The sequence below is a fragment of the Salvelinus namaycush genome, chromosome 25 (genome assembly GCF_016432855.1).
Source record: "Salvelinus namaycush isolate Seneca chromosome 25, SaNama_1.0, whole genome shotgun sequence".
Lineage (NCBI taxonomy): Eukaryota > Metazoa > Chordata > Actinopteri > Salmoniformes > Salmonidae > Salvelinus > Salvelinus namaycush.
In genome coordinates, this window is record NC_052331.1 from 983746 (window position 1) to 1007104 (window position 23359).

A 23359-nucleotide genomic window follows, 5' to 3' on the forward strand; every position below is an offset into this window, starting at 1 on the left:
AATCCAGCCAACATGTCAGAATTCAAATAGGCTTTTCGGCGAAAGCATACGATGCTATTTTCTGAGGATAGCACCATTTTAAACAAAGAGAGATTAAGCATATTCCAACCCTGCAGGCACGACACAAAACGCAGAGATAAAAATATAATTCATCCCTTACCTTTGACGAGCTTCTGTTGTTGGCACTCCAATATGTCCCATAAACATCACAAATGGTCCTTTTGTTCGATTAATTCCGTCGATATATATCCAAAATGTCAATTTATTTGGTGCGTTTGATCCAGAAAAACACAGGTTCCAACTTGCTCAAACGTGACGACAAAATATCTCAAAGGTTACCTGTAAACTTTGCCCAAAAATTTCAAACTACTTTTGTAATAAAACTTTAGGTATTTTTTAACGTTAATAATCAATAAAATTGAAGACGAGATGATCTGTGTTCAATACAGGATTAAAACCAACCGTAGCATGCCTTCTGGTCATGCGCTTCAATCAAACAGGACACCTAGAGTGACTCGACTTCAAGATGGCCGTATTTCTTCATTACACAAAGGAATAACCTCAACCAATTTCTCTAGACTGTTGACATCCAGTGGAAGCCGTAGGAACTGCAAGCAGGTCGCTTAGAAATCTGGTTTTCCAATGAAAATCATTGAAAAGAGAGTGACCTCAAACAAAAAAAAATCTGAATGGTTTGTCCTCAGGGTTTTGCCTGCTAAATAAGTTCTGTTATACTCACAGACATGATTCAAACAGTTTTATAAACTTCAGAGTGTTTTCTATCCAAATCTACTAATACTATGCATATCTTATCTTCTGTGGATGAGTAGCTGGCAGTTTAATTTGGGTATGCTTTTCATCCAAAAGTGAAAATGCTGCCCCCTACCCTAGTTAACTAAATTACTATCGCCCCATAGCACTCACTTCTATCATCATGAAGTGCTTTGAGAGACTTGTCAAGTATCATATCACTTCTACCTTACCTGTCATCCTAGACTCACTTCAATTTGCTTACCGCCTCAATAGATCCACAGACGATGCAATTACCATCACACTGCACACTGCCCTATCCCATCTGGACAAGAGGAATACCTACATAAGAATGCTGTTCATTGACTGTAGCTCAGCATTCAACAGTACCCTCCAAGCTCATCATTAAGCTCGAGGCCCTGGGTCTGAACCCCGCCCTGTGCAACTGGGTCCTGGACTTCCTGACAGGCCGCCCCCAGGTGGTGAATGTAGGAAACAACACCTCCACTTTGCTGACCCTCAACACTGGGGCACCACAAGGGTGCGTGCCTAGCCCCCTCCTGTACTCCCTATTCACCCATGACTGCGTGGCCAAGCACGCCTCCAACTCAATCATCAAGTTTGCAGATGACAAAACTGTAGTAGGCTTGATTACCAACAATGACGAGACAGCTTACAGGGAGCAGATGAGGGTTCTGTGAGTGTGGTGCCAGGAAAATAACCTTTCACTCAACATCAACAAAACAAAGGAGAATCTCGTGGACTTCAGGAAACAACGGAGGGAGCACCCCACTATCCACAATGACGTGACCGCAGTGGAGAAGGTGGAAAGCTTCAAGTTCCTCAGCGTACACATCACTGACAAACTGAAATGGTCTACCCACACAGAAAGTGTGGTGAAGAAGGTGCAACAGCGCCTCTTCAACCTCAGGAGGCTGAAGAAATTTGGCTTGGCACCTAAAATCCTCACATTTACAGATGCACAATTGAGAGCATTGTTAGACATTACTTTTAGATATTACTGCACTGTCAGAGCTAGAAACACAAGCATTTCACTTCACCTGCAATTACATCTGCTAGACACGTGTATGTGACCAATAAAATTTGATTTGATTTGATAAGGTGCGGTGAATCAGAGCAGGTGGTCAGTCCAGTTCAAGTGTTCAGCAATCTGATGGCTTGTAGATAGAAAGTCTCTGAGCCTGTTGATATCAGATCACTTACCGTCTGCCCGATGGTAAGTGAGAGAACAGCTCGTGGCTGGGGTGTGTGGGGTTCCTTGATGATGGTGCGTGCCTTTTTAGGCACGGTTTCGATTAGATGTCCTGGATGGGTGGAAGCACGGTCCCAATGATGTACTGGGCCATCTTCACCACCCGCTGGAGGGCCTTGCGGTCATGGACGGATAAATTCCCGTACCAGGCCATGATGCCTCCGGTCAGGACGCTCTCAACGGTGCAGCGGTAGTATTTGGAGAGGACCCGGAGCGGCATGCCGAATTTCTTCAGCCGCCTTAGGAAGTAGAGATGCTGTCAAGTCAAGGGCATAAATGTCACGACTTCCGCCGAAGTCGGCTCCTCTCCTTGTTCGGGCGGCGTTCGGCGGTCGACGTCACCGGCTTTCTAGCCATCGCCGCACCATTTTTAATTTATCCATTTGTATTGTCTTGTTTTGCACACCTGGCTTTCATTCCCCAATTACACTGCATGTATTTATTCCTCTGTTCCCCCTCATGTCTTTGTGTGATATTGTTTGTGTGTTACGTGTTTTTTGTAACGCGCCAGGCTGGCGTTCGTTATTTCCGTGTTATTTCATGAAGCTTGTTGGAATTGTTTAAAATTCATGTTTTGTGACTGTTTTTGCGCGCTTTACACTTTGCCTTGTTGGCTGGAGGTTTTTGACGCAGCTGCGTCCGTCTGTAATATTTCTCCTGCCGAAATAAAGTGTGCGCCTGTTAACAATTCTCTGCTCTCCTGCACCTGACTTCACCACAAGTACGCACACGCCTGACAATAAATACTTTTTAAGGGCACTATGTAAAAAAGGCTTCATAATTCATTTAGGTCATGTTAACTGACTGATATTCTCACAGAACAAAACGGATACAATCTCCTAAGCCTGTGTTAACCTCAGACCTTATTTTTGTTGTTTATCCCAAAACCCTTTTCTTTCCACATAGATTTTCCCATTGGAAAGGCTGAACGAACCGGTTTTTAGAACTACAAGTTGGCAGCTCTATGGCTAGTACTTTCTTATTGGGGATAAAAACAGATTACCATAATTTTTTCGATTCATTATTCCATGTAACAAATCAAATATTAAACTACATATTCATTTTTCATTTCAGTTCATGAAACATGGGACCAACACTTTACATGTTGCGTTTATATTTTTTGTTCAGTATATTTAGGAATAGCTTATTATTAGCCACCCATTCTAAAACTGACTGCAGCTTTTTGTTAAGGTTTGCAGTGATTTAACTTGCTGTGGTAGTATAATGTTGAGTCATCAGCGTACATAGACAAACAGACTTTATTCAAGGCTAGTGGTAGGACATTAGTAAAAATAGAGAACAGTAGAGGGCCAAGGCTGCTGCCTTGAGGTATACCACACTTTACCTGGTTTATGTTAGCATCTTCTACCAAGGATTACCGTTTTGGTCCTATACCTACTGAGAATTCAGATATCCACAAAGGACGGCGTCAATATGTACACTACCGGTCAAAAGTTTTAGAACACCTACTCATTCAAGGGTTTTTCTTTATTTGTACTATTTTCTACATTGTAGAATAATAGTGAAATCAAATCAAATCAAATTTTATTTGTCACATACACATGGTTAGCAGATGTTAATGCGAGTGTAGCGAAATGCTTGTGCTTCTAGTTCCGACAATGCAGTAATAACCAACAAGTAATCTAACCTAACAATTCCACAACTACTACCTTATACACACAAGTGTAAGGGATAAAGAATATGTACATAAAGATATATGAATGAGTGATGGTACAGAACGGCATAGGCAAGATGCAGTAGATGGTATAGTGTACAGTCTATACATATGAGATGAGTAATGTAGGGTATGTAAACATAAAGTGGAATAGTTTAAAGTGGCTAGTGATACATGTATTACATAAAGATGGCAAGATGCAGTAGATGATATAGAGTACAGTATATACATATACATATGAGATGAGTAATGTAGGGTATGTAAACATTATATTAAGTGGCATTGTTTAAAGTGGCTAGTGATACATTTTTACATAATTTCCATCAATTCCCATTATTAAAGTGGCTGGAGTTGAGTCAGTATGTTGGCAGCGGCCACTAAATGTTAGTGGTGGCTGTTTAACAGTCTGATGGCCTTGCGATAGAAGCTGTTTTTCAGTCTCTCGGTCCCTGCTTTGATGCACCTGTACTGACCTCGCCTTCTGGATGATAGCGGGGTGAACAGGCAGTGGCTCGGGTGGTTGTTGTCCTTGATGATCTTTATGGCCTTCCTGTGACATCGGGTGGTGTAGGTGTCCTGGAGGGCAGGTAGTTTGCCCCCGGTGATGCGTTGTGCAGACCTCACTACCCTCTGGAGAGCCTTACGGTTGTGGGCGGAGCAGTTGCCGTACCAGGCGGTGATACAGCCCGACAGGATGCTCTCGATTGTGCATCTGTAGAAGTTTGTGAGTGCTTTTGGTGACAAGACGAATTTCTTCAGCCTCCTGAGGTTGAAGAGGCGCTGCTGCGCCTTCTTCACAACGCTGTCTGTGTGGGTGGACCAATTCAGTTTGTCAGTGATGTGTACACCGAGGAACTTAAAACTTTCCACCTTCTCCACTACTGTCCCGTCGATGTGGATAGGGGGGTGCTCCCTCTGCTGTTTCCTGAAGTCCACAATCATCTCCTTTGTTTTGTTGACGTTGAGTGTGAGGTTATTTTCCTGACACCACCCTCCGAGGGCCCTCACCTCCTCCCTGTAGGCCGTCTCGTCGTTGTTGGTAATCAAGCCTACCACTGTAGTGTCATCCGCAAACTTGATGATTGAGTTGGAGGCGTGCATGGCCACGCAGTCGTGGGTGAACAGGGAGTACAGGAGAGGGCTCAGAACGCACCCTTGTGGGGCCCCAGTGTTGAGGATCAGCGGGGTGGAGATGTTGTTACCTACCCTCACCACCTGGGGGCGGCCCGTCAGGAAGTCCAGGACCCAGTTGCACAGGGCGGGGTCGAGACCCAGGGTCTCGAGCTTGATGACGAGTTTGGAGGGTACTATGGTGTTAAATGCTGAGCTGTAGTCGATGAACAGCATTCTCACATAGGTATTCCTCTTGTCCAGATGGGTTAGGGCAGTCTGCAGTGTGGTTGCGATTGCGTCGTCTGTGGACCTATTGGGTCGGTAAGCAAATTGGAGTGGGTCTAGGGTGTCAGGTAGGGTGGAGGTGATATGGTCCTTGACTAGTCTCTCAAAGCACTTCATGATGACGGAAGTGAGTGCTACGGGGCGGTAGTCGTTTAGCTCAGTTACCTTAGCTTTCTTGGGAACAGGAACAATGGTGGCCCTCTTGAAGCATGTGGGAACAGCAGACTGGGATAAGGATTGATTGAATATGTCCTTAAACACACCAGGCAGCTGGTCTGCTCATGCTCTGAGGACGCGTCTGGGAATGCCGTCTGGGCCTGCAGCCTTGCGAGGGTTAACACGTTTAAATGTTTTACTCACCTCGGCTGCAGTGAAGGAGAGCCCGCAGGTTTTGGTAGCAGGCCGTGTCAGTGGCACTGTATTGTCCTCAAAGCGAGCAAAAAAGTTATTTAGTCTGTCTGGGAGCAAGACATCCTGGTCCGCGACGGGGCTGGTTTTCTTTTTGTAATCCGTGATTGACTGTAGATCCTGCCACATACCTCTTGTGTCTGAGCTGTTGAATTGCGACTCTACTTTGTCTCTATACTGGGACTTAGCTTGTTTGATTGCCTTGCGGAGGGAATAGCTACACTGTTTGTATTCGGTCATGTTTCCGGTCACCTTGCCCTGGTTAAAAGCAGTGGTTCGCGCTTTCAGTTTCACGCGAATGCTGCCATCAATCCACGGTTTCTGGTTTGGGAATGTTTTAATCGTTGCTGTGGGTACGACATCGTCAATGCACTTTCTAAGGAACTCGCTCACCGAATCAGCATATTCGTCAATGTTGTTGTTGGACGCAATGTGGAACATATCCCAATCCACGTGATCGAAGCAGTCTTGAAGCGTGGAATCAGATTGGTCGGACCAGCGTTGAACAGACCTGAGCGCGGGAGCTTGCTGTTTTAGTTTCTGTTTGTAGGCTGGAAGCAACAAAATGGAGTCGTGGTCAGCTTTTCCGAAAGGAGGGCGGGGGAGGGCCTTATATGTGTCGCGGAAGTTAGTATAACAATGATCCAGGGTTTTACCAGCCCTGGTAGCACAATCGATATGCTGATAGAATTTAGGGAGTTTTGTTTTCAGATTAGCCTTGTTAAAATCCTCAGCTACGATGAATGCAGCCTCAGGGTGTGTGGTTTCCACTTTACAAAGAGTCAGATAAAGTTCGTTCAGGGCCATCGATGTGTCTGCTTGGGGGGGAATATATACGGCTGTGATTATAATCGAAGAGAATTCCCTTGGTAGATAATGCGGTCGACATTTGATTGTGAGGAATTCTAAATCTGGTGAACAGAATGACTTGAGTTTCTGTATGTTGTTATGATCACACCACGTCTCGTTGATCATAAGGCATACACCCCCGCCCCTCTTCTTACCAGAAAGATGTTTGTTTCTGTCGGCGCGATGCGTGAAGAAACCAGCTGGCTGCACCGACTCCGTTAGCGTCTCTCGAGTGAGCCATGTTTCCGTGAAGCAAAGAACGTTACAATCCCTGATGTCTCTCTGGAATGTTACCCGTGCTCGGATTTCATCAACCTTATTGTCAAGAGACTGGACATTGGCGAGTAGTATGCTAGGGAGTGGAGCGCGATGTGCCCGTCTCCGAAGCCTGACCAGGAGACCGCCTCGTTTGCCCCTTTTACGGCGACGTTGTTTAGGGTCACCGGCTGATCCATTGTATTGGGTGGAAGGCAAAACACAGGATCCGCTTCGGGAGAGTCATATTCCTGGTTGTAACGATGGTGAGTTGACGTTGCTCTTATATTCAGTAGTTCCTCCCGACTGTATGTAATGAAACCTAAGATTACCTGGGGTACCAATGTAAGGAATAACACATAAAACAACAAAATACTGCATAGTTTCCTAGGAACGCAAAGCGAGGCGGCCATCTCGGTCGGCGCCGGAAGTAGTGAAGACATCTAAACTATGAAATAACATATATGGAATCATGTAGTAACCAAAAAAGTGTTAAACAAATCAAAAATATATTTTATATTTGAGATTTTTAAAATAGCCACCCTTTGCCTTGATGACAGCTTTGCACACTTGGCATTATCTCAACAAGCTTCACCTGGAATGCTTTTCCAACAGTCTTGAAGGAGTTCCCACATATGCTGAGCACTTCTTGCTTGCTTTTCCTTCACTCTGCAGTCCGACTCATCCCTAACCATCTCAATTTGGTTGAGGTCAGGGGATTGTGGAGGCCAGGTCATCTGATGCAGTACTCCATCACCCTCCTTCTTGGTAAAATAGCCCTTACACAGCCTGGAGGTGTATTAGGTCATTGTCCTGTTGAAAAACAAATGATAGTCTCACTAAGCCCAAACCAGATGGGATGGCGTGCCGCTGTAGAATGCTGTGGTAGCCATTCTGGTTAAGTGTGCCTTGAATTCTAAATTAAATCAAAGACAGTGTCACCAGCAAAGCACCCGCATACCATAAACACCTCCTCCTCCATGCTTTACGGTGGGAAATACACTACCGGTCAAAAGTTTTAGAACACCTACTCATTCAAGGGTTTTTCTTTATTTTTACTATATTCTACATTGTAGTATAATAATGAAGATATCAAAACTTTGAAATAACACATATGGAATCATGTAGTAAACAAAAAAGCATTAAACAAATCAATATTTTATATTTGAGATTCTTCAAATAGCCACCCTTTGCCTTGATGACAGCTTTGTACACTCTAGGCATTCTCTCAACCAGCTTCATGAGGTAGTCACCTGGAATGCATTTCAATTAACAGCTGTGCCTTCTTAAAAGTTCATTTGTGGAATTTCTTTCCTTCTTAATGCGTTTGAGCCAATCAGTTGTGTTGTGACCAGGTGGGGGGTATACAGAAGACAGCCCTATTTGGTAAAAGACCAAGTCCATATTATGGCAAGAACAGCTCAAATAAACAAAGAGAAACGACAGTCCATCAATACTTTAAGACATGGAGGTCAGTCAATACGATACATTTCAAGAACTTTGAAGTGCAGTCGCAAAAACCATCAAGTGCTATGATGAAACTCTCTCACGAGGACCGCCACAGGAATGGAAGACCGAGTTACCTCTGCTGCAGAGGATAAGTTCATTAGAATTACCAGCCTCAGAAATTGCAGCCCAAATAAATGCTTCGCGGAGTTCAAGTAACAAACACATCTCAACATCAACTGTTCAGAAGAGACTTTTATAGGCCATCTTACATGCAGTTTTCATGACCTGAAAAGCATGACACACACACACAGGGAGGAGGAGGAAGGAGGAGTGAGAGGAGGAGGAGGATGGGGAGCTGTTCATAAGTGGTGGGTGAGATCCCCAAGGCCAGTATTCATTCATCATCTCATCTCTAATTTTCTCCTCTCTCGTCGTACCCCTCCCATTCTCTCTCCCCCCCTCTCTTCCTTGCTCTGACATAACATTTACATAAGTAGTCAGACCCAGTACTTTGTTGAAGCACCTTTGGCAGCAATTACAGCCTCGGGTCTTATTGGGTATGACGCTACTAGCTTGGCACACCTGTATTTGGGGAGTTTCTCCAATTCTTCTTTACAGATAATCTCAAGCCCTGTCAGGTTGGATGGGGAGCGTCGCTGCACAGCTAATTTCAGGTCTCTCCAGAGATGTTCGATTGGGTTCAAGCCCGGGCTCTGTCTGGGTCACTCAAGGACATTCAGAGACGTATGCCAAAGCCACTCCTGCGTTGACTTAGCTGTGTGCTTAGGGTTGTTGTCCTGTTGGAAGGTGAACCTTTGCCCCAGTCTGAGGTCCCTCCATTCATCTCTCCCTCTATCCTGACCAGTCTCCCAGTCCCTGCTGCTGAAAAACATCCCCACAGCATGATGCTGCCACCACCATGTTTCACCGTAGGGATGGTGCCAGGTTTCCTCCACACGTGACGCTTGGCATTCAGGCCAAAGAGTTGAATCTTAGTTTCATCAGACCAGAGAATCTTGTTTCTTATTGTCTGAGAGTCCTTCAGGTACCTTTTGGCAAACTCCAAGCGGGCTGTCATGTGCCTTTTACTGAGGAGTGGCTTCTGTCTGGCCACTCTACCATAAAGACCTGGTTGCTGCAGAGATGGTTGTACTTCTGGAAGGTTATCCCATCTCCACAGAGGAACTCTAGAGCTCTGTCAGAGTGACCATTGGGTTCTTGACCAAGGCCCTTCTCCCTGATTGCTCAGTTTGGCCTAATTACTAATGTTTTGTACACTCAGTGTATGACAGACTGGGAATAGGCTATAATCTAATTCCTCAACTCTGAGAAACAGCAGTCATTCATAACGCATTGTTTAGCATGCTAGCTCTGGTAAATAGTGAATTAGTTTGATAAATTCCAAGTATGTGAGGATCTGTACTGGTATGTGTTTGGACTCAAAGGACATGACCAGTGGATGTTGAACATGTTGGTCAGATATTGTAAATGAATGAGGGACAGATAGACCAGCCCTCAATGGTCATTTTAATCCCAGATTATCTCCTGAGTCCAATCCTGAAACAGGACAAAATTGGCAAAAGAAAGGGATTATTTGTCCATTGGTGTAGGGAATGTTGGTTGGGGGATATGGTAGAGAAGGCATGTTCATCATGCTCTCACGCACACACAAGCGTGGGCACAGCTTTGTTTTCATCAAATTTCGGAACTTTTTGGAGCATAAAAATGTTTGCCCATGTGCCTCATGAGTGGCACAGCGGTCTTAGGCACTGCATTGCAGTGCTTGAGGCGTCACTACAGACCTTGGTTCGATTCCAGGCTGTGTCACAACCAGCCGTGACTGGAAGATGCATAGGGTGGTGCACAATTGGCCCAGCATTGTCTGGGTTGGGGGGGGCTTCACTTGTCTCATTGTGCTCTAGCAAGTCCTTGTGGCGGGCCGGGCGCCTGCAGGCTGACTTCGGTTGTCAGCTGAATGGTGTTTCCTCCAATAAATTTGACCATTAAAAATCCTATTTTCCCTAATCATAACCCCAATACTCCTATCCCTCTAGTGAGATAACATATATAATTGTTTTCATATTGGCATACCACGGATCATTTGGCTATTTGATTTAGAATTTAGAAAATTATATTAAAAAATGATTTGATAACATATTGAATTTGGCCTTAGCCCATATAGCCCATTGAATAACACATTCATAAATGGCAAAAAAGACAGTCAAAGAAGACATCATAATAAATCCAACCAGGATTTCAGTAAAACCAGGGAAATATGAGTCCAAAAAACACAAATATTTTGTGAGCTTTCTTATATCTCCTAGATATACAGTGCATTCGCATAGTACTCAGACACCTTGACTTTTTACACATTTTGTTACTTTACAGCCTTATTCTAAAATTGGTTAAATTCGTTTTTTTCCTCATCAATCTACACACAACACCCCATAATCACAAAGTGTATACTATATTTGTTTACATCTCCGTTAGTGAGCATCCATCCTTCTGACAGGTGTGGCATATCAAGAAGCTGATTAAACATTTACATTACATTTACATTTAAGTCATTTAGCAGACGCTCTTATCCAGAGCGACTTACAAATTGGTGCATTCACCTTATGATATCCAGTGGAACAACCACTTTACAATAGTGCATCTAAATCTTTTAAGGGGGGGGGGGGTTAGAAGGATTACTTTATCCTATCCTAGGTATTCCTTAAAGAGGTGGGGTTTCAGGTGTCTCCGGAAGGTGGTGATTGACTCCGCTGACCTGGCGTCGTGAGGGAGTTTGTTCCACCATTGGGGTGCCAGAGCAGCGAACAGTTTTGACTGGGCTGAGCGGGAACTGTACTTCCTCAGAGGTAGGGAGGCGAGCAGGCCAGAGGTGGATGAACGCAGTGCCCTTGTTTGGGTGTAGGGCCTGATCAGAGCTTGAAGGTACGGAGGTGCCGTTCCCCTCACAGCTCCGTAGGCAAGCACCATGGTCTTGTAGCGGATGCGAGCTTCAACTGGAAGCCAGTGGAGAGAGCGGAGGAGCGGGGTGACGTGAGAGAACTTGGGAAGGTTGAACACCAGACGGGCTGCGGCGTTCTGGATGAGTTGTAGGGGTTTAATGGCACAGGCAGGGAGCCCAGCCAACAGCGAGTTGCAGTAATCCAGACGGGAGATGACAAGTGCCTGGATTAGGACCTGCGCCGCTTCCTGTGTGAGGCAGGGTCGTACTCTGCGAATGTTGTAGAGCATGAACCTACAGGAACGGGTCACCGCCTTGATGTTAGTTGAGAACGACAGGGTGTTGTCCAGGATCACGCCAAGGTTCTTAGCACTCTGGGAGGAGGACACAATGGAGTTGTCAACCGTGATGGCGAGATCATGGAACGGGCAGTCCTTCCCCGGGAGGAAGAGCAGCTCCGTCTTGCCGAGGGTCAGCTTGAGGTGGTGATCCGTCATCCACACTGATATGTCTGCCAGACATGCAGAGATGCGATTCGCCACCTGGTTATCAGAAGGGGGAAAGGAGAAGATTAATTGTGTGTCGTCTGCATAGCAATGATAGGAGAGACCATGTGAGGATATGACAGAGCCAAGTGACTTGGTGTATAGCGAGAATAGGAGAGGGCCTAGGACAGAGCCCTGGGGGACACCAGTGGTGAGAGCACGTGGTGCGGAGACAGATTCTCGCCACGCCACCTGGTAGGAGCGACCTGTCAGGTAGGACGCAATCCAAGCGTGGGCCGCGCCGGAGATGCCCAACTCGGAGAGGGTGGAGAGGAGGATCTGATGGTTCACAGTATCAAAGGCAGCTGATAGGTCTAGAAGGATGAGAGCAGAGGAGAGAGAGTTAGCTTTAGCAGTGCGGAGCGCCTCCGTGACACAGAGAAGAGCAGTCTCAGTTGAATGACTAGTCTTGAAACCTGACTGATTTGGATCAAGAAGGTCATTCTGAGAGAGATAGCAGGAGAGCTGGCCAAGGAAAATAAACAAAATGATCATTACACAGGTCCACCTTGTGCTGGGGAATATAAAAGGCCACTCTAAAATATGCAGTTTTGTCACACAACGCAATGCCACAGACATCTCAAGTTTTGAGGGAGTGTGCAATTGACATGCTGTCTGCAGGAATGTCCACCAGAGCTGTTGTCAGAGAATTTAATGTTAATTTATCTACCATAAGCTGCCCAACCATACTAAAAACCGCAGACCAAGTGTAACCACGCCAGCCCAGGACTTCCATATCCGGCTTCTTCTTGTCTGAGACCAGCCACCTGGACAGCTGATGAAACTGAGTAGTATTTCTGTCTGTAATAAAGCCCTTTTGTGGGGAAAAACTCATTCTAATTGGCTGGGCCTGGCTCCCCAGTGGGTGGGCCTATACCCTCCTAGGCCCACCCATGGCTCCGCCCCTGCCCAGTCATGCGAAATCCAGAGATTAGGGCATAATGAATTTATTTCAATTGACTGATTTGCTTATATGAACAGTAACTCAGTACATTCTTGAAATTGTTGCATGTTGCATTTACATTTTTCTTCATTATAGATGGTCTTTCTGCTTCTCTGTCTGACTACCTCTCTCACATATTCCAAGGGCCAATATTCATTAGGCCTAAACTCAATGGTGAGTACTGCATAACTTCTCCGTATTTAACTTCTCCGTTTTTACCATAAATGTTCTGTTTCCTGGCAGTACAAGTGTGGCACCATGTTATGGTATTCCGCTAAAATCCACCTACATCACCATAAATATATGGTTGCAGAACAATTTACCTTCACAATCACGGCTTCAACAAAACAAACACCACCAAAAACAAAATTTACTTCTCTCTTTTACAATTTTTTATAAACAAACAAACATTATGGGGCCACACTGTTGACCAATTGAAGGACTGAGTGCCTGTAATTTACCCCCCCCCCCCCTCTCTTCCTCCCCTCACTGCGTAGCATTTCAACTAGATGACCTCTGTGTGTCACATACAGAGATCCCCAACCAACAGAGTAGATACAATAGCAGAGAGTACCACAGACGAGAGATGATTAAACAGAGCTTCGGGAGCTGTGGGACTCAATCAGGATTATGATTTTGGTATGTTATAATGTTATCTCTGTTTAGTTTAGTTAGCGTGAGTAGGCCTTGCTGTGAGCAGAGAGCATTACACTCGTAGAAAAAAGTTTCCATATAGAACAAAAAGTGATCTGTCGCTTGCTTCATATATGGAACCCCTAAAAGTTTGATATAGAACCCTTTAATAGGGTTCTTTGTTCAGAACACCAAGGGTTCTTCTTCACAGAACCAAAATTGGATCCATATAGAACCCTGTATGGTGACATTTATGAAATATGGCTACTACTAATGAATAATTATTTTTTAGCAAAGAATATAATAGAATAAACAAGTAATGGACAAAAGAATACCAGCATAGTTTTGAAATAGTATTGTCATTATATGCAAACATAGTTTGGAAATATGCACTGGGGGCCAGGGAGGCATCTCTGTTTAAATAATGGACCACGCCAATCTTGGTACCAACTCTAACTTCTTTATGGAACAGTCAGCTACAGTACGGGTTGTTGCCTGGCTGAGGAGATAAAAAAATGAGCACTAACATGAGAAATGAGAAATAAGCATTTGTAAATCTGCCAAAATTAATACAAAATGCTCTGCAAACATATACTTATTATGATGTAGAAGAACAACTTACATGTAGCTGTTGTCAGCAGCAGCCAAAAGAGAGATCCTTTGCCTCTGATAGTTGGTTACTTCCAGACTGGGCAAAACATAGATAGTGTGTTAAAAGTCATGTAATGATTAACGAGGCTATTGAATCACCCAGAGTTATTATACATAATTTATTAGAACTAATTTAGACACATACCTGCTCTGTAAGCTCACTGCCCATTACATACATTCAACAGGGGTCAGCAACAGTCTAATGGCTTCATGAAACCTAATAGTTCCCTCATCTGACTCCACACTGAAACACTGAAATTAAAGTAACAATTAGCTAATTGCCAATGTCAGGCTTGGTCTGTAGCTCCATATGCCATAATACAAATTAAGTTTATTTAAAAGAGTTAGCTGGCTAGCTTGTAAAATGGCAAATTAAAGTAGCCTGGCTTTATCCTGAGCGAACTATCTTACAAACGGTACTCAAATTCTAATACAACTTTTTTTATCTAGCCTATAGTTTATCATTTGACTTTGGCTTCATTTATTTGAATAAAAAAAATCAAATATGCTTACCTTAATACATTGATAAAATAACGACCGTATTGTTAGGCTATTTGCAAGTTCAACCACTGTCCTTGTTCAACTATCATCCTCTTGCCTCATCATGCTGGAATGGCAGTTGGTTTTTGAATCAGAATGGCAGTAAAAATTTGAATTGACCAAAAGGTTCTATATAGAACCCCTTTCATTTCTTAATTTTTTATTAAACACATTATTTTCTCTTGCTTCTAGCTAGCTTTTAGTTTGCAACAGCACGGGTTGTATGAACCTTTCTGTTTGCCACTCTGACCTCGGTAACCATGTTGCAAAATAAGAATTCGATCTCCCCCTGCCATAAAGAGTTAACGGTGTCAGACGTCAGCTAAACATTTTTCTGACCAGGCGAAATCATGCAGCAGCATCATTAATATGGATATATATGTCAATGCAAAACAGCTAAAACTGATGAATTGCTGCATCAGATGACCTGGCCTCCACAATCACCCAACCTCAACCCAATTGAGATGGCTTGGGATGAGTTGTAGGAAAAGCTAAGGAAAAGCAGCCAACAAGTGCTCACCATATGTGGGAACTCCTTCAAGACTGTTGGAAAAGCATTCCAGGTGATGCTGGTTGAGAGAACGCCAAGAGTGTACAAGGCTGTCATCAAGGCAAAGGGTGGCTACTATGAGTTATTTCATAGTTTTGATGTCTTCACTGTTATTCTATAATGTAGAAAATAGTAACATTAAAGAAAAACCCTTGAAAGACTAGGTGTGACCAAACTTTTGACTGGTACTGTATATAGAACCTTTATTAGTAAAGTGTTCTTCAATCTCGTCCAAATAACCAAAAGGTTCTATTTAGTTCTGTTTTTTCTAAGTGTACAGTATGGCGTGCGTGTATGTGTGTGTGTGTGTGTGTGTGTGTGTGTGTGTGTGTGTGTGTGTGTGTGTGTGTGTGTGTGTGTGTGTGCCTGTGCTAGTGTGTGTGTGTCTGCTTGCTTGATCTGTGCTTTTGTAAGCGTTCTGTAGGTGCACACAGGCATTCGTGTGTGTGTGTGTGTGTGTGTGTGTGTGTGTGTGTGTGTGTGTGTGTGTGTGTGTGTGTGTGTGTGTGTGTGTGTGTGTGTGTGTGTGTGTGTGTGTCATCATACGCCCCAATCTGGGAATCCTGAGCACACAGCTGTATGTAGGATTACCATTACTGTAATATAATCCCAAAGCTTGTTAAAATGTTAAAATAATACGAAATGCCATTTTCCCCTCATGGGGCTAAATGCTCCTAGGTTATTTTATTTCCTGGGCTGTATAAAAGGGGCAATCTGCTGTTAAAATAACAACAAAGGCAGCACCCCGACTCTGTTTTGGTAAACAGCGGAGGGACAGTGCTGGAGAAATGCAACCACTCTCAAATTCATAGACAGCTATGGATGCAAGTACTGACCATCCATAGTTTGAGGATATACAGTGTTACAGTGATACAGTTGTAAAGCAAGCTTATATTTTGGGTTCTGATGGCATATGACAGTTGAACTAAGCTCATGAGGCAATTATAAGTTATATTCCTCAATACGTAATACAGTGCAATCGGAAAGTATTCAGACCACTTGACTTTTCCACGTTTTGTTACGTTACAGCCTTATTCTAAAATTGATTAAATCATTTTTTTTCTTTCTCATCAATCTACACACAGTACCCCATAATGACAAAGGAACAACTGTTTACATTTTTACTAATGATAATTAAATAAAACAGAAATCACAGTACAGTCGTGGCCAAAATACATTTTCACAAAGTCTGCTGCCTCAGTGTCTTTAGATATTTTTGTCAGATGTTACAATGGTATACTGAAGTCTAATTACAAGCATTTCATAAGTGTCAAAGGCTTTAATTGACAATTACATGAAGTTGATGCAAATAGTCAATATTTGCAGTGTTGACCCTTCTTTTTCAAGACCTCTTTAATTCGCCCTGGCTTGCTGTCAATTAACTTCTGGGCCACATCCTGACTGATGGCAGCCCATTCTTGCATAATCAATGCTTGGAGTTTGGCAGAATTTGTGGGTTTTGTTTGTCCACCCGCCTCTTGAAGATTGACCACAAGTTCTCAATGGGATTAAGTTTCCTGGCCATGGATCCAAAATATCAATATTTTGTTCCCCAAGCCACTTAGTTATCACTTTTACCTTATGGCAAGGTGCTCCATCATGCTGGAAAAGGCATTGTTCATCAACAAACTGTTCCTGGATGGTTGGGAGAAGTTGCTCTTGGAGGATGTGTTGGTACCATTCTTTATTCATGGCTGTGTTCTTAGGCAAAATTGTGAGTGAGCCCACTCCCTTGGCTGAGAAGCAATCCCACACATGAATGGTCTCAGGATGCTTTACTGTTGGCATGACACAGGACTGATGGTAGCGCTCACTTTGTCTTCTCCGGACAAGCTTTTTTCCGGATGCCCAAAACAATCGGAAAGGGAATTCACCAGAGAAAATGACTTTACCCCAGTCCTCAGCAGTCCAATCCCTGTACCTTTTGCAGAATATCAGTCTGTCCCTGATGTTTTTCCTGGAGAGAAGTGGCTTCTTTGCTGCCCTTCTTGACACCAGGCCATCCTCCAAAAGTCTTTGCCTCACTGTGCGTGCAGATGCACTCACACCTGCCTGCTCCCATTCCTGAGCAAGCTCTGTACTGGTGGTGCCCCGATCCTGCAGCTGGATCAACTTTAAGAGACGGTCCTGGCGCTTGCAGGACTTTCTTGGGTGCCCTGAAGCCTTCTTCACAACAATTGAACCGCTCCCCTTGAAGTTCTTGATGATTCGATAAATTAATGATTTAGTTTACTGGCAGCAATATCCTTGCCTGTGAAGCCCTTTTTGTGCAAAGCAATGATGACGGCACGTGTTTCCTTGCAGGTAACCATGGCTGACAGAGGAAGAACAATGATTCCAAGCACCACCCTCCTTTTGAAGCATCTAGACTGTTATTCGAACTCAATCAGCATGACAGAGTGATCTCCAGCCTTGACCTCGTCAACACTCACACCTGTGTTAACGAGAGAATCACTGACATGATGTCAGCTGGTCCTTTTGTGGCAGGGCTGAAATGCAGTGGAAATGTTTTTTGGGGATTCAGTTCATTTTCATGGCAAAGAGGGACTTTGCAATTAATTGCAATTCATCTGATCGCTCTTCATAACATTCTGGAGTATATGCAAATTGCCATCATACAAACTGAGGCAGCAGACTTTGTGAAAATTCATATTTGTGTCATTCTCAAAACTTTTGGCCACGACTGTACATAAATACCCTTTACTCAGTACTTTGTTGAAGCACCTTTGGCAGTGATTACGGTCTTCTTGGGTATTACGCTGCAAGCTTGGAACACCTGTATTTGGGGAGTTTCTCCAGAGAATCTTATTTCTCATGGTCTGAGTCCTTTAGGTGCTGTTTTGGCAAACTCCAAGCGGGCTGTTATGTGCCTTTTACTGAGGAGTGGCTTCCGTCTGGCCAATCTACCATAAAGGCCTGATTGGTGGAGTGCTGCAGAGACGCTTGTCCATCTGGAAGTTTCTCCCATCTCCACAGAAGAACTCTGGAGCTCTGGAACACCTCCTTGACCAAGATCCTTCTCCCCGATTGCTCCGTTTGCCGGGTGGCCAGCTCTAGGAAGAGTCTTGGTGGTTCCAAACTTCTTCCATTTAAAATGATGGAGGCCTGTTCTTGGGGACCTTCAATGCTGCAGATCCCCAGATCTATGCCTCGACACAACTCTGTCTCGGAGCTCCACGGACAAATCCTTCGACCTCATGGCTTGGTTTTTGCTCTTACATGCACTGTCAACTTTGGGACATTATAGAGACAGGTGTGTGCCTTTCCAAATCAGATCCAATCACTTGAATTTACCACAGGTGGACTTCACTCATCATCTCAAGGATGATCAATGGAAACAGGATGAACATTAGCTCAATTTTGAGTCTAATAGCAAAGGGTCAGAATACATATACAAATAATGTGTTTCTGTTTTTTATTTTTAATACATTTGAAAAAAATTCACTTCGCTTCGTCATTATGGAGTATTGTGTGTAGATTGACGATTGACATATTTTAGAATAAGGCTGTAACGTAACAAAATTTGAAACAATTAAAGGGGTCTGAATACTTTCTGAATGCACTGTATATATAGTACCAGTCAAAAGTTTGGACACACCTACTCATTCAAGGGTTTATCTTTATTTTTACTATTTTCTACATTGTAGAATAATAGTGAAGACATACAAACTATGAAACAACACATATGGAATCATGTAGCAACCAAAAAAGTGTTAAACAAATCACACTCTTTGCATTCTCTCAACCAGCTACACGTGGAATGCTTTTCCAACAGTCTTGAAGGAGTTCCCACATATGCTGAGCACTTGTTGGCTGCTTTTCCTTCACTCTGTGGTCCAACTCATCCCAAACCATCTCAATTGGGTTGAGGTCTGGTGATTGTGGAGGCCAGGTCATCTGACGCAGCACTCCATCACTCTCCTTGGTCAAATAGCCCTTACACAGCCTGGAGGTATATTGGGTCATTTTCCTGTTGAAAAACGAATTATAGTCCCACTAAGCGCAAACCAGATGGGATGGCGTATCGCTGCAGAATGCTGTGGTAGCCATGCAGGTTAAGTGTGCCTTGAATTCTAAATAAGTCACCAACAGTGTCACCAGCAAAGCACCCCAACACCATCACACCTCCTCCTCCATGCTTCATGGTGGGAACCACACATGCGAAGATAATCCGTTCACCTACTCTGCGTCTTACAAATACACAGCAGTTGGAACCAGAAATCTCACATTTGGAATCATCTGACCAGAGGACAGATTTCCACCGGTCTAATATCCATTACTCGTGTTTCTTGGCCCAAGCAAGCATTTATTTGGTCTGTAATCTGAGGTGCAGTTAACTCTAATGAATTTATCCTCTGCAGCAGAGGTAACTCTGGGTCTTCCATTCCTGTGTCGTGAGAGACAGATTCATCATAGCGCTTGATGGTTTTTGTGACTGCACTTTCAAAGTTCTTGAAATTTTCCAGATTGACTGATCTTCATGTCTTACAGTAATGATGGACTGTCGTTGTCTTTGTTTATTTGAGCTGTTCTTGCCATAATATGGACTTAGTATTTTACCAAATAGAGCTATCTTCTGTTTACCACCTCTACCTTGCCACAACACAACTGATTGGCTCAAATGCATTAATAAGAAGGAAATAAATTCCACAAATGAACTTTTAAGAAGGCACACCTGCTAACCGAAATGCATTCCAGGTGACTACCTCATGAAGCTGGTTGAGAGAATGCCAAGCGTGTGCAAAGCTGTCATCAAGGAAAAGGGTGACTACTTTAAAGAATGTCAATATAAGATATATTTTGATTCGTTTAACACTTTTTTGGTTACAACGTGATTCCATATGTGTTATTTCATAGTTTTGTTGCCTTCACTATTATTCTACAATGTAGAAAATAGTAAAAAAAAAAAAAAAAAAAAAAAACTTTGTTTAAATTATTTAAATGTCCAGAAATGGATGTACCAATTTCAGATTGCTTACTACAGTATCTTATTTATCAGGTTTATACCAGTATCTATTGTCTATTTTTTAATCTCCCCTCAGGTACTGTAATTATCAAGTGCTATCTTGCGATGGGTGTAAATGAATCTAAATATGAGCAGGCAGGTAGAGCTGTAATGAAAAAGCCCTCAAGTTTGGCGCAGGCTTTCATAATTAAGAGCGAGAGAGAACCTTTTTCAGTCCCCTCATCCGCCACCTCATGATCATACATTTGACATCTTAACTATGGGCCCTGGTCAAAAGTAGTGCACTACATAGGTAATAGGGTGTCATTTGGGAAGCAGGCCCAGTCTGCTCTGCTGTAGGCTTGGTAACAGCAGCAGGTGTGTGCGCCTGTTAAATTGACCTAGGATTAGGATTAGAGTACCTCGGTATGTCACAGGAATTCACACACATTCTGCCTGCAGGGAACTGGAACTGGCGATGGAGGGCCATGTGTGTGTGTGCTTGTGTGTGTGTATGTCCGGGGCTGTCAGCGTTGAGTGGAAAACACCTAATTAGAGTTTCCATCTAGTAGATCTAAAGTTGCCAAATTTTAAGACATATCTATCCCTCTCCCTCACAATCCTTCACAGGTGTGTGTCAGGCAGGCCAACAGCCCAGACAGTCTGGCAGGGTGGCAGCTGTGGGTCGTTGGGCATATAATTTAATACCTGTATTAGAACTTTAGAATAGACATTGAGATCCTAGCAACATGACAAAAAATCATGCATTTTGGTAAAGGAAAACTTTAATAAAATAACTCAGAAAAAATGATACAAAATTGCATAAAACAATGCATTTATAGATATATCTGCACAATATGTTTGTTAGCTAGCTAGCCAGACAGTTTTTGATTCTATTATTTTATTTGTATTAACTGTCAATATAACAACATTCCATATTAATAATGGCTGTCGGTGGCTGTTGGGTTTGGGTGAATGGCTATGAGTGGCTCTGTGGTCACATGCAGTGTCAGGGAGGATCCAGGAGGCCTCATTTTACCTGATTACACACATCGTCATGGGAACGAAGCTCAGCACACGAGTGTGTCCGGTTCCCTTGTCCCTGGTGTGAAGCAGTACGTCTCTCCCTCTCCATCACACACACACGCAGGTGTTTAATTTCCTTATTATTTGCCTTCTGTCCCCTTACAGCCGTCCTGTTGTGTGTGTGTGTCAGTGTGTGTGTGTGGTGTATGTGTGTGTGCGTGCGTACATACCTGTGTGCGTAAGCATGTGTTTGCTTGTGTGTCTGTGTGCAGTATGTGTACATTATGTGTAACACCACAGATCAATAACCAAAATATCCTTCATCAATCAAATCAATCAATCAAATGTATTCATAAAGCCCTTTTTACATCAGCCGATGTCACAAAGTGCTATACAGAAACACAGCCTAAAACCCCAAGCAGCAAGCAATGCAGATGTAGAAGCACGGTGGCTAGGAAAAACTCCCTAGACTCCCTTAATGTGTCTCCACATCCCCCTCCTTTCCCTCCCCACTTCAAAGGCCAGTGGTTTTTCCCTCCTCTTGTTGTCTCCTCCATCTTTTTTGCAGTTGCCTGGCTGGAACAATCCTCGGTCTAATTGTTGGTAGGTCTTTAATCCTGCCAGATCCCAGTAATGCAGCACAGTGCAGTGTAGCATGGCCCGGTCCGCTCCTAATAGGATCTAGTGTATTAACCCTCAGGACAATACTGCCAGCTGTCGCAGACTAGAGCCCCCTACTGGCCGTAGAGAGAGAGAGAGAGAGAGAGAGCGAGAGAGAGCGAGAGAGAGCGAGAGAGAGCGAGAGAGAGCGAGAGAGAGCGAGAGAGAGAGAGAGAGAGAGAGAGCGAGAGAGAGAGCGAGAGAGAGAGCGAGAGAGAGAGCGAGAGAGAGAGCGAGAGAGAGCGAGAGAGAGAGAGAGAGAGAGAGAGAGAGAGAGAGAGAGAGAGAGAGAGAGAGAGAGAGAGAACGTGTGTGTGCCTGGAAAGTGTTCTTAGTCCTGTGTGGAATGACAGAGAGAGCAGCTCGTGGAGTCGCAGAAAACCCCCTAGAGTGCTTTATCCAAAGAGAGGACAACTGCCTTTCTCCCTACTACTTTCTCCTGCAAACCTATATCTATTCCACTCACTCCTCTTTCCATCTCGATCTTCCTCTTCTTAGTTATTTTTCTCTCTTTAATCACTTTTCAGTCCCTCCCTTCTCTACCCGTCTCTTTGTCTCCGTCTTTCACCCAGCCCTCTTCTGCTGTCCAGTCTGTCGCCTCTCTACTCGCTCCACATGGTTGACTGACTGACCGACCAGGGACTCTGGTGGAGTGAGTGTCCGTGTCCGGGACTGTGGAGGACTTTCCGGGAGAGTCAGGATGGCGGTGAACTTTGCGGAGGTGCGGGGCCGGGTGAAGAATGTGTGTGCGCAGAACGGGCTCCTCATCCTGTCTGTGTTGGCTGTGGTCATTGGCTGCATGATGGGCTTCCATCTGCGGGGCAAGCAGCTCTCCGACCAGGTCAGTGTCAAAACTAACACCCGCGGGGTGTCCTGTTCCCTCAACCAACCAACACCCTCCCTTCAATAGTACCCTTCCTTCAATAGTACCCTTCCTTCAATAGTACCCTTCCTTCAATAGTCATTCCCACCATCCCGTTAGGACCTGTTCCTTTACACCTCCGCTACAGTTACCACTCCTCTGTTGACCTGAAACACCCTGGGTCTCCTGTTCCCTTAACCCCCCCACCCCACGACAGGTAGCCTAGTGGTTAGAGCATTGGGCCAGTAACCGAAAGGTTGCTAGATCAATTCCCCGAGCTGACTAGGTAGAAATCTGTCGTTCTCCTCCTGAACAAAGGCTGTTCACCCACTGTTCCTAGGCTGTCATTGTAAATAAGAATTTGTTCTTAACTGACTTGCCTAGTTAAATAAAATTTAAAAGAATCCCTGCTCCTTACAAATGTGGTGCCCCTGAAGTCCTTGACCCACTACTCTGCTGCACTCTGTTCTCACTGTCCACTGGTCCCCCTGTCTTCCTATCCTTGAAAAACACCTTACATAAGAACTGTGTCCTCCCAAAAATATCCCCAAACATTCCCCTCTTTCTTAACACCAACCTCTCCTCGAACACAGCTGTTGTCCTACCATGTGAAAAAAAAACAACCCCCGTCTTGTACTACCAAGTGACAATACCAACCTCAATAACACTGTGATTGAATTGTGAATTACCACACACACTTATGTTGTAGGTGTGTGAGCGCTGAGGTGGGTGCAGAGAGCTGAGGGGGTTGAGAAAGAGGGAGATCGCTCTATAAGCTGTTGCTGAATACAGACTATCCAACAAAGCCTCTCTGCTCTTTAATGTCGCAGTGCCATTGGCTGCTGTTGCTTAGTGGCTAGACTTGAGGCTAGATCACGGTTTTGTCTCTAGGATGACACTGATCAGACTGACTTATGGAAAGAGACACATTTTCTGTTTACAAAATAGCTGGCATACTCAGTTAAAAAATGATGTTAAAGTTCAAACTTTTCCA

General features: G+C 44.1%; 1 protein-coding gene across 1 annotated transcript in view; it reads left to right on the top strand.

The window, feature by feature from the left end:
* The first annotated feature begins 20874 nt into the window (after window positions 1-20874).
* The window catches only part of LOC120020505 (excitatory amino acid transporter 5-like), a 60367-nt gene continuing 57882 nt past the window's right edge, over window positions 20875-23359 (top strand). Inside the window, exons 1-3 of the mRNA XM_038964208.1 lie at window positions 20875-20922; window positions 21116-21120; window positions 22143-22344. Of these exons, the coding sequence (XP_038820136.1) occupies window positions 20875-20922; window positions 21116-21120; window positions 22143-22344 (255 nt within the window). The remainder of the gene's footprint in view (window positions 20923-21115; window positions 21121-22142; window positions 22345-23359) is intronic.